At 33.0% G+C, this 12040-nt stretch overlaps 1 protein-coding gene and 1 long non-coding RNA gene across 2 annotated transcripts; both read left to right on the top strand.

Moving 5' to 3' along the window:
• Nucleotides 1-789: 789 nt before the first annotated feature.
• LOC126675570 (uncharacterized) lies at nt 790-2599 on the top strand. The gene is made up of 3 exons (XR_007639773.2): nt 790-867; nt 941-1178; nt 2380-2599. It is a non-coding gene; the product is annotated as an uncharacterized LOC126675570 (long non-coding RNA).
• A 1146-nt stretch (nt 2600-3745) lies between these two features.
• On the top strand, nt 3746-9688 carry LOC126673270 (protein ALTERED PHOSPHATE STARVATION RESPONSE 1). Its single transcript, XM_050367351.2, has 5 exons — nt 3746-4835; nt 4953-5024; nt 6220-6434; nt 7729-7952; nt 8728-9688. The coding sequence occupies exons 1-5, from the start codon at nt 3962-3964 to the stop codon at nt 9410-9412; spliced, it is 2070 nt and encodes a 689-aa protein (XP_050223308.1). The 5' UTR covers nt 3746-3961; the 3' UTR covers nt 9413-9688.
• The last annotated feature ends 2352 nt before the right edge of the window (nt 9689-12040 follow it).

The raw sequence follows: 12040 nt of genomic DNA, 5'->3' as shown, positions 1-12040 counted from the left end.
TTGAGCGTTTTTTTGGTGTTTTTGGCGAAGAATTTCCAGGTCAAAGTAAGCCTGATTATAGAGAACTTTCCGCTCTTTATGAAGCAGTACGCAAAGAATGTGAATTGCTTGAATCAGCTATGCAGGTTACCATGCATGGCGACTGTATTGATTTTACCTTCCCGACTCTAGAATCAGTCTAGCTATTTATTTTCTTATAAAACACTTATGAACTTATGGTTGAAATATTTGTAATTATTCGATTTCAGACCATGCATACCCTTTTTTGCGTGCACGTTTAATTGCATGTTGTTGTACACCTATTTATTTGGTTATATTTGTTGATGTATTGTTTACATTATATGCTTATATATTCGGTAGATATGTTGATTCATGATTAACTATTCACGTCGTAAACAATATTTGGCATTTACTGAAATAAACTTAACTGTATGATGTATTTACGTATGAAAGTATTGTATTAAATTTGATTGTATTAAATATTGCTAAAAAATGTCTTTTAACATTACGATTTACTCCTTTATTTAATAATATAATGTCGGTCAACTTCAGAGTTAGACTTCCTGTCGGTTTTACAGCTATGCTATGAAATAAAAAATTGCATTATTGGTGCACAATTCTAACAAGCGGCTTGAAATCCGGGGTTCCATTCAATATGTCGTCTGGTTCTATCAATGACTAATCAACTACAGAGATGGCTGTTGTCCACACAATTTTCTTTTCGCTTTACCATACACTCCTACAATAAATAATATAAATAACACCTTCCCTCAAATTACACAACCCACTAGCCACCATATTTTTCCTTACTATTTCATGATTTATTTTTCTAGCATGCGAAGAACATAAAAAAAGTTAACATTCAAGGTGCGTTATTTTCTTAAACTTCATTGTAAACTAAACAATTTTGTATGTTTTTCACTGCATTTTCATTTTTCAGGCATGAGTGCCATTATGGAGAAAATATTTAAGCAAAGACAGATGTTATTGGATGCCAAATATCAAAATTGTGACACCACTCAAACCCAAATTCGACATTTTGAAGAAGTTATCCCGCACAACTACAAATCCGTTAGGAAAAAAGGCACAAAAATACTGTGTCCATAGTTACGTTACGTGATGTCATTCACGTTTTGCTGTTTAATTTGTTGACTGCAAATTGGGAGTGAAGCTTTTAGGTCCAGTCACATTCCATATATATATATTCTATTATTATAAGTTACTTTTAATTATGTGACATTTATTTAATAAATAAATATGCAATGGATAAAACGTAACAAGGCCGTGCGACTACTAGCAGATTAATGATTATTAATATGATAAATTGTGTGTTGATATGCTGTTAATTAAAAAAAAATTATCGTTGTACTAATTCTTATCTTGGATATATATCAGTTTACAGATTAGATTTTCTTTTATTATGCCAAATGACCAAAAAAGACCAAATCTTTCATGAAAGATTCATAAAGTCCAAACCTTTCTATTGTATCCAATTTGTCACGAAACGCATGATTTCGTTTCAATTTTGTTCAATTACATAATTTTTTTTCCATAGGTAAAATTGTGTAGTTGGACAAAATTGAAACGAAATCAGGCGGTTCATGATAAATTGGATAAAATTAAATAAAGTGGACTTTTATGAAACTTTCATGAAAGGTTTTTATTTATTTATTTACCTTTTTATTTTTAAACACAGTTCATATATATATATTATAATAATTAATAATATCTGCTTGCGATTACAAAATTTGCTAACCTATATATTGATATGAAATTGTTTAGCAAACAATTGTTATATTAGTTCTAATTTTTAACGCACACCAGTTTACACAACTTTTTTTTATAAGCAAAAGTTTGTATATATATTATATAAATTGTTGCATATAATTTTAAAATTAATTAATTTTGTATTACAAATTTATGTTTTTAAAATCTACAATCTTATTGACAGAATTCCAGTAAAACACATTGATAATTTTAAAGTAGTGCTACATTCCAAATTTGTAAATAATGTCATTATTGTTTTATCTAATTTTTCTACACTAACGGTCATCTACAACGGTAATAAACGGATACTTTTTCAACCATTTATAATAACTTTTTTTTTTCAACTTACAATTTTCATCATCTTCTCATAAATTTTCCTATTTTTCACATCACACTTTAAAATGAAATTTCTTATGGTTTTAATTATAGTTTTGATTAGTCTATATGTAATTAGCATGTTTCAGCTTTCTGAAAACAAATTTGTTTTTTTTTAATTTTGTTTTTTCTTATTGTTATCCCATTACTAACAATGGCACTAATTGTTGATTATGGGTTATAGTTTAATTAGTGTAATATAATGTATTTATATTGCATATGATTGCGTAATTGCAGGTGATGGCCACAACGTACTTTTCGTCGCCAAAAATGAACTGCTTGGGTCTGTTATGTAATCTATTACTATTATCATCGATGCATATGCTTTAGGTTCTAAGCAGTTTGTGGAATTATAAGTGATGCGTAAAAAAATGTGCGACACCAAGTATCGATAGTTAAAGATTATATAACAATAATTGTAGTTTGCTTTGTAGTTCTTCTATTTCAAATTATGTACTATTTTGAACAATTTTAGTCTATATTAATTATTGTTTATTTTTTAATTTAATATATTGAAATTGTATATAATATATTAATTATTAGCTACCATTAAAAAAAGTGTTTCCCGAAACAAAATGAGGGTTATACACTAGTATATAATAATAATTGAAAATTGAATGAGCAGGTGTTGTAAGTCAAAAAAAGTTGAATGAGCAAGGGTGCGCATAAATTGAAAATAGAATGAGCAGGGCAAATTAGATGTGAAGGTATGACAAAAAGAGTATGAGCAGGTAAGAGATTATGAAAATAATTACGTGGTGTGCATCAATAAATAAGGAGATAGTTATTGTATGTAATAGAAACAGAATAAAAAAATACACTATAAGGATAAAATAGGAATGACAATTATATAAAGATAGGCATAGAAACTTTTTATAAGAATTGAGAGATTTTTGCTTTAAAAAAAAGCTGGGTCACTAACATAAAGATTTGATCTTTTGGGTGATTTGGTGTAATTTTCTCTTCTTTTTTTTGGTTTATACCCTGATCTTATAAAAAAAACATTTGTACCCAATTTTGGGTTTTTAGTTTTCATCCCTATCCAACACAAGGATATAATTGACAGTTTAATGAATTAAAGGATGAAATCATTAAAAACAACTAAATTGAGGGTTATATCATACTTTTTTATATTTTAAAAAATTCAAACAAATATTTCAACTTAAAAAATATTCAAAAATATTCTAATAATTAATTAATTAATTTTTATAATATTATAAAAAATAAAACAAATTAACAAAAAATATTTCCGAAACCAACCGCTTCTTCTCTAAATTGTAAAAGAGCGAGCTATTTGTTTTCCAATTTGGAGAAGAAGCTGCTGAATAATGAGGTTTTTATAAGGTTAGAATATAAACGGAAAAAAAAGTTTAAAGGGAAATTTTGTTAAGCAATGAAGTTTTTATATTATGATTAGATGTATTATAAAATGAAGTGAAAACAATTGGGAGTGAGGACTAGCAGAAGCGGTTAGGTGCTAGAAAGGCATTCCTAGTGCGTGGGAAAAACGCGAGGGGGAAGTTGGTTAAGGGAAGAGGAGATAGAGTGCATGAAGACGATATACCTTAAGAAGTGTTTCTTTATTTTACCTTAAATCTCTCTCATCACAATCACAATCACAATCACAATCACAATCAGGTGCCTTTTTCAATTTTGCAGCTTCTTGATTCAGATCTCTCTCTCTCTCTTCCCTTATTGGTAACCTTATTTCTCTTGATTTTTCATAAATTCCATCAACTCAAAACAGTTAGTGGAGCTCAAATTGGATCATAAGGTTGCTGCTAAACATTGAATTTGGTTTGTTTTGGAAGTTTCTCTAATGGGCTCTGCCAACTCCAGAATAGAAGAAGATAAAGTGCTGCAGCTTTGTCGCGAAAGAAAGAAATTTGTACGGCAGGCGCTTGACGGCAGGTGCTCACTCGCAGCTGCTCATGTCTCCTATGTGCAGTCCCTCCGCAATACAGCCACTGCTTTGAGGAGGTTTGTTGAGCCCCCCGAAGCTCCTCTTGAATCTTCGCTCTACACCTCCACCACTGCAACACCCGAGCCTCTTGCTTTGACTCACAGCTCCCCATCTCCTCCCACCGCCAATCACATGAAATTTACGGGTTTCTCTTCTACCAAAGTTGAAGAGAAGCCTCCACCAGTCATTACAGCCACTGTAACACCTCCATCCACTGAAACATCAGCGCCCTGGGATTTCTTTGGTCTGTTTCATCCAATTGACCATCAATTTTCCACGCAACACACTGTCGATGACATTCGACGCCTTAGGGAAGAGGAGGGAATTCCTGAGCTCGAAGACGAACAAGACAAACATTCATTCAGCGCTACGGAAGAACACTTGGAGGATTCTGAAGATGAATTTGACCAAGAGGATCCCCCTGCAGATACTTTAGTTCGTAGTTTTCAAAATCTTAATAGGCAGCCTGCACATAATTCATCACCTACCGTGCCTTCAGCTGAAACCCAATTATTCAATGGAGAGAAAAGCAATTCTCCTGATATGTCGCCCCTCACAACTCCAGCCGATACACCTCTCAAACACCATCCTCTTCCCCCCAAGGACTTCTTTTCCAGCATTAAAGATATCGAATCTCTCTTCATTAAAGCGTCTCAAGCTGGCACCCAAGTTCCAAGGATGCTTGAAGCAAATAAGCTGCATTTCCGTCCAATTGCCCCACCAAACCAACGTATCACTCGCTTCATGTCTTTAAACCTTTATCAAATTTCTATTTCATTCATTTCCATTCGATACTATCCTACTTTTATGTTCAAACATTTATTTAGTATGTTATGTACTCTCGCAGATGGATCCATGGTATCTACATTCTTCAAGGCCTGTTTCTCTTGTGGGGAAGACCCTACTCAAGTTCAAGAAGGTATCTACAACTCCTTTATCTCTATAGTAAGCTTTTCTCATAACATGGCATAAAATGGTTACATTTATGTTACTTTTCAAGTGTCCATGTAAAGTTAAATTTGAAATCATGTAGTCGTAGCGATGGAATTTTGATTCCATGAGTGAATGTTTGATGACATCTAATGGTCGATTGATGATCACACTTTCATGTTCTCTTCTGTTTTATTTAAACTGTCTATGAATGCAAGTTGATAATAGGGTGTAGTTTATAACTAAATGGTATTTTTTTTCCAAAAACACATTTAGAACATAGTAAGTTAGGGGTTAGGTTATATTTTTAATAGAAGATTGGAAAGAGAAACTAAAGTTACTCTTGTTTTATTTTTTTATTGTTTGCTGCTTTTCATACCAATTTCTACCAAAACATTATGATATTATCCATTTTCCAGTCAGTCCTAGACGTTGTTATGTGACTAAAGTTGCTAGACTTCATTATATGGATGATTGTTTTAAGTCACAAACCTATTTGTGTTTCTACCTGCTTAGATATGATTGCATACGATATATAGTGTTCTTTATATAGTACTTAACGTGTGTGTTAAATTAAATTTATGACCTAAAAACAGCTTTTTGATGTTTATAATTATCTCTATTGTCAATGGGAGGGAATGTGAATCTTAGAAATCGTTGTTGTAACTTATATAGGCAAACCTCAGAAACTGGAACACACTTTCCTTTTGCTTTGGTGGAAACAAACAGATAAGGAATCTAAGAGGCTCCTACAAATCATGGCATGCAAGGTTTAACATTTGCATCCTTTATTTGAAAATGACAAAGAATACTCTTTGATTAGAATTATAGGTGCATGTGGCAATGAAATATATCAGACTTAGAAAGTTCCTTGAGAGTTGTATGGGAATGGAGGAACAAAAAAGTGAAAAGTTTTGCTCTCATAGATTAAGTGAACTGTTTAGTAAAATTCCCAAGTGCTGTTTTATACTTGGGAAAATTAAGGGAATTTCCTATGTATACTTGGCTATATTTTGCACATAGAACTAGTGAGGTGAAGTTTGACAACAGGAAAAGAACAGTATGGCTCTTTGCATTAATATATAAGAATCTGACATGTCAACTTTGTTACCCCCATTATGTTTTAAGATATGCTTCTTGTCTTTGGATAATCCTTTTGCTAATTCTTTCTAATCCTTGCTCAGAACCTGCACAAAATGATGTGAAATATTTAACTTGGCATAGGACAACATCATCACGGTCATCTTCTTCCAGGAATCCTCTTGGTTTGAATGCCAAGGATGACGCAGAGGATTTTACTGGTAATCTTTTTGAGAATTTCTGCATGAACTCTGGAAGTCATGTCTCAACCTTGGATAGGCTGTATGCATGGGAGAGGAAACTGTACGATGAAGTTAAGGTATTGTGGTTTCTTATAGTTACAGGACTCCTTTAAACATTATTTTTGAGTCAAAAGAAAGCAGAGCATTTTTCAATTTGTTTTGCATGCAGCCTGGCTTTTCCATATGAGTGAAAACAGTAATTAAGTGGAATTGTTTCTTCTAGTACTGTATTACTTGTATCTGGTTTGTTATTTGAATCAGATTATAGACTATCGGTATTTTCCTTGCTTTGTTTCCTTAGTAACTATTCACTGTCAAACTGCTTCCTGAACTTCGGATAACAATCTAAGTAAGAAAAAATAGTTGAATGTTTGGTGCTTTACAATTTGACCATGTGATTCTTTGTCCATATTTTTTCAGTACTTTTAGCGTAGATCCATCTGCATGCTATAGTGGTCTGCTTCTTTCCTTTTGTGCCTATAATGTTCCTTCTCTGATTAGATTTTTAATTATTGGGTTGGGTGATCTGTTGCTTGGTCAGCATATTCTCATGGCATAGTAACTGCAACCTGATTTTTTAATTTTGATAATAGAAGAGTTCAAGAACCTAGTATTTCCTATTGCAGTATCGAAAACAATTTCAGCAACACTAGGCCTTATTATGAATCTAGTCGTGACTGAGTAGAGAGTTGAGGTAAGTAGCTGATTCACCTAGGGAAAACAAATACTGTTGTTTCATTTGTTCTTGCTGTGTATTAATTGCCTAGAGCTATAAACAGAGCTCAACCTTCCCGTTCTAGTATGGTCCAAGCTTGTATAAATTGTCAAAATTTAAAAGATTATTTAGAGTGGTTTTCATTATTAATCTTTACAGACAATTGCTTTGCCACATATAAGGAGAATTAAAGTGACACCTACTTTGAGCTAGATGCCCATTATGAAATAATCAGCATGTTATCAAATTAAGAAATCTGCATAAACAATATCTAAAACAGGTGGAGAATTATTGCTTTAGCTTTATGGAGATAACATCTTTAACTCTTTAAAATATTATTATGTGAATTCTCATATGATTTTATATAATCAGTTTTCAGTTTGTGCACCAGCAATTTGTCATCTGCAGATAGGACTTTGAATTTAGATGCAGTATTAATATTATTGCATTGTGCATAGCATATTTAGAATTTTATGTATATGTGTTTGACTATATTTGCTACACAATGAGAACCTATAAGAAAATTTTGAACTTCTAAAACAATACAAAGCTGTCCATGATACTCTAAATCTATAGTTGAATGTCAAAATTGAATGCCAAACCAACGTATGTGTTCCGTGCAATTGTAATATATTTATGTAACTTCTGAATTTCAGGCTAGTGAGATGGTCAGGAAGGAGTATGACAGTAAACTTACAATCCTTAGACAATTGGAATCAAAAGGAGAACATAGCCACAAAATTGATAAAACGCGTGCTGTTGTTAAGGATCTACACTCAAGAATTAGAGTTGCAATTCACAGAATTGATTCCATATCAAAAAAGATCGAGGAACTGCGGGACAAAGAGCTTCAACCACAGCTAGAGGAATTAATTGATGGGTATGTGATTTCTGGTTCTATTTCCTCAACTTCAGTTTTGGTTGTGAGTTGGGCATGGGACTGTTCATCAACTCCACATGCCTCCTGGGTAACTTAGTTGTGCTAACCGCTTAAAGATGTTTTCATGCCTATACATCACAAGTGCTATAATTAAGATGATGCATCTTGGTTGTCTGCCCAAAGTATGGCAATGTGGCTGCATTAATTGGTAGTGGTATCTGTCTGTTTTAAGGCTAAAATAAACATTCACTAAATTTAGAAATGGATCAAGCTAAATGACGGAACTCTAGATCAGTTTGAGCTAGAGTACTTGATCTCTCCTTGCAACTTAAAATATCATTTTGTTAGACAATTTTAGCTGCAAACGCTGTCCAGGAGAACTGCACATTGCTTGTGTTTAACTACAAGATATGAAACAATTGGGATTTTCTTTTACTTATGCAAACTATATGCTTATGAATGGGCACTAAAGTATTTTTAATGCCCAACCAATACTTTTCTGCTTGTCGCCAAGTAAATTATTACGTGTCTGCACGACTAAGTAAAAATGCGATTTGAGTGTTGTTGCCAAGTTAACTAATTCAATCTTTTCATTTCTTACAAACAATCATTGATTTTTACAGCTGAATGGGTTTATAAGTTATAGCTATGTTCAGTTATTGTGGTTGTGTAGTTCGTTTGGTCAAGTTAGATTATCATTTCTTTTCCAAGGTTTGCTTATTTATACTAGATATAATCTCTAGAATTGATCTGTTTAACTATGTGCCAATGGCAGGTTAAGTCGGATGTGGGAGGTTATGTTTGAATGCCACAAGCGTCAGTTCCAAATCATCACGATAGCATACAACCATAGGAGTGCCAAAATTTCTATACAGTCAGAGTCACATCGGGAAATTGGCATCCATCTAGAATACGAACTTCACTCTCTCTCGTCGTGTTTTAGTAAGTGGATTGGTGCTCAGGTGTCGTATTTGCGAGCCATAAATGACTGGCTTTTCAAATGTGTATTCTTACCACAAAAACCGACAAAGAAAAAGAGAAGAAGTGGGCCTTCCCCTTCATTGACATTGAGAAGAAGCGGTCCTCCAATTTATGTAACCTGCGGTCTCTGGTTGGAGAAGCTTGAAGCGTTGCCTGCTAAAGAGGTTGTGGAGGCTATAAAGGGTTTGGCTGCAGAAACTAGTCACCTTCTTCCCCGCCAAGAAAAGAACCAAGGGAAGAGTGTAAATGTAGCGTCATGGAAGACTGAAAATGGCGGTGATTTGGGGATTAACCTATTAAGAGATGAAGAGGCTTCAGATGATGGTTTAGAGAGGTTTCGATCAAGCTTGGAAAGATTTATTGGGCAGTTGAATAAGTTTTCAGAAGGTTGTGTGACTATGTTTGTGGAACTTCAGAAGGCTATCCGGGATGCAAAGAATCCGCAACCCCAAGCTCCACCACTGCAGCCACAAGGCTAGTTAAATGGGAAGCATTTTGGAGAAGAGTTGAGGTGTATGTGGGCATATATGTAGATATGAAGAAGGGAATAAAAGAAAGTAATTTATAAATGGTAGAAAAGAGGAATAAACGACATTGTAATTTGTAGTCTGAAAGGTGTCATTCACCTTGTTGTTGGTGGCGGTGATGCATAGATGGTCACAGAAGATGTATAGTTTCTTTTCTCTATTTATCTTCAACAAACAATAAGCTCTCGGCTCTCTTCTTTTACACCTACTTATTGCAAATTTTCATTACTTGCTCTTCCACTGTGAGAAAAGAGAATTTTTCTTTAAAGCTGTGTTTCTCTCATTTTGGTCAGAAATATCACACCATACCAGCTCGAGAAGTGTTTCTAAAACTTTTGATACGGTGTGGTTTGCCAATGAATGTTGAATAGCAGAATTTGCAGGGAGTAAAGTTCAGTTTGAACGAATAAACTTGACATGTAATTTGTGGATTTGGTAAACCTTGCTATTCTAAAATTATGCCAAAAAGCTTCAAAAGAAAGTTTGTATTCATTCAAAGTTTACAAATGTGCTTATAAGTATGAAAATGAGAAAATTATACATAATTGAGTAAACATGGGGTTGGGGTGATTTGATTGGATGTTTGTTGGTGTCTTTTGTTGTTGATGTCCTTTTGCTTTGATACTGGACATTTGATTCTTGTAACATTAAGTAGTTTTTGCAGACTTCAAGTCGATGCCCATGTTCTCAAGAACTACTACGACACCAACTGCTAATTCTTTTGAATGTTCTTTTCTCGCTTCCCGCATTCATATTTTTTTAACTAAACAACTTCCTACATTCTTGAGTAACTTCTAAAAATTTAAACACTGTAAAAATAGCAGTCTGAATTTTTGGAGAAAGAGAGAGGATGATTCTAAGAGTAAGAATAGCACTCAAAATTTTCCGTGTCTTTCTCCTAAATTCTGGTAGGTTTTTATAGAGGTTGAAATCCTCCTCTATTATTACAAATTATGTCATTGCTTACACTTTACTGCAACTTGTTCAATAATCCTTTTTTTCTTCAGAGGGGTCTAGCTCCACTAAAAAATTGTCTTTTATCTTTTTTCTTTTTCCTATGCTAGATTCCTCTTACTTATAGGTTCTTTTAAAGATTTGTATTGTAACTTTTGTCATTGGTATATCTCCTTTATAGATTCCTTCAAGATAAGCTTCCGGCAGGTACCTTAAATGCCATTCGTTGGCTAAATTTGTGAATAGATAACCATATATAATTGAGGTATAATATCTTTTTCCATCATTTAACATTTCATTTAAGCTCCGAATAATCGTCTCTATATTTTTTACCCTCATATCTCGTAAATTCCTCAAAATATATGGTGAAATTGTGAAAGTCCTCTATTCTTCAGGAATATATTCTCTTGTTATAGTTTCCATTTTTGTGAAAGTTTCAGTAGGAATTTCCTTTCCTGTTTCGTCGTCCCATTCAGGCACAATAGACATTGTCCTTATATAAATCTTCGGCGCTTTTGTTATAGATCTAAATATTTCAATTTGTAGTTTTACTGTTTCTGGTAATAAAGATATCTCTGATAAATCGTCACTCGGGTAGATGGAATGAATTAACCCGAATCTGAACATTTTTTGGGTCAACTCCTTGCTTGATTATGACTTTATTATAAGTTCCATTTATTGGAATTGTACTCATTCCAACTGCATTAGTAAATTTTTCTAAATATTGTAAGGCTTTAAGATAATCAGATTCTAATTACCCTTTAGATCCCGGTTGTAAATTTTCAAGAACTTCCTTTAAAGGAGTTATCAATTTTGATTTTATTTTTTTCATAGATGGTGGTCGGAGATCTAAATATTGAAGAGATCTCCTCATCATTATATTTTTAGTTAAATCATCTTCTAGTTCCTTCTTGCCTGTAGCACCAAGAATTGTCATTTTTTGTGAACTATGACTTCCTTTATCAATTGAGACTCGACTAGCAGCGACCTGCAGATAACTCATAGATACCCGCGCAATTTCAGTATCCAAACATAAAATTTGTGATATAGATTTTTGAATAGATTACGTGAGCTCTTTCATTTTTAATATGAGCTTAGATATCCTTTCTGATCTTTTTTCCATTTTTTTTTACCTGCAATTCATTGATTAGTATGATTTATCGGTCTACTAAGTAAATCTGCTAATATATTTTCCATTCCTGGCATATGCTCAATTTCAAAATTAAAACTAGTAAAATATTATTGCCATCCCATTTGTCTTCTTTGTGCTAACTTTTCATTATAATTTTTGGTGATAAAAGACTTATCCTGTGTATTATTTGTTTTAACAATAAATTTTTTAAGTAACAAAATTAACTCAAATTTTTCTATAACATATTTTACTGCTAATAATTCTTTTTCATTACTATGATAATTTTTTCTGTATTTATGAATGTACCTGAAGCATATACGTAAATTCTTTTACCATCTTTGCTTTTTAATATAGCTCCCCAATAATTGTCTGATGCATCTGTTTTTAATTTTACTTCTTCATTTGCACTTGGTAGAGGTAATTTTGGTAAATTTTTACAATATTCTTTTATTTCCTTTACTATTTTAGTGTCTTCGTCATTCCAATTTCAGGGA

The sequence above is a fragment of the Mercurialis annua genome, linkage group LG3, assembly GCF_937616625.2.
Source record: "Mercurialis annua linkage group LG3, ddMerAnnu1.2, whole genome shotgun sequence".
NCBI lineage: Eukaryota > Viridiplantae > Streptophyta > Magnoliopsida > Malpighiales > Euphorbiaceae > Mercurialis > Mercurialis annua.
Note: the sequence above shows the minus strand (reverse complement) of the source record. Positions and strands in the feature narration are given on the sequence as shown.

Coding starts and splice junctions, on each gene's coding strand:
- LOC126673270 (XM_050367351.2), top strand. CDS start 3,962: ATGGGCTCTGCCAACTCCAGAATAGAAGAAGATAAAGTGCTGCAGCTT. Junction 5,025..6,219: donor CCCTACTCAAGTTCAAGAAG/GTATCTACAACT, acceptor ATCCTTGCTCAG/AACCTGCACAAAATGATGTG. Junction 6,435..7,728: donor AACTGTACGATGAAGTTAAG/GTATTGTGGTTT, acceptor TCTGAATTTCAG/GCTAGTGAGATGGTCAGGAA.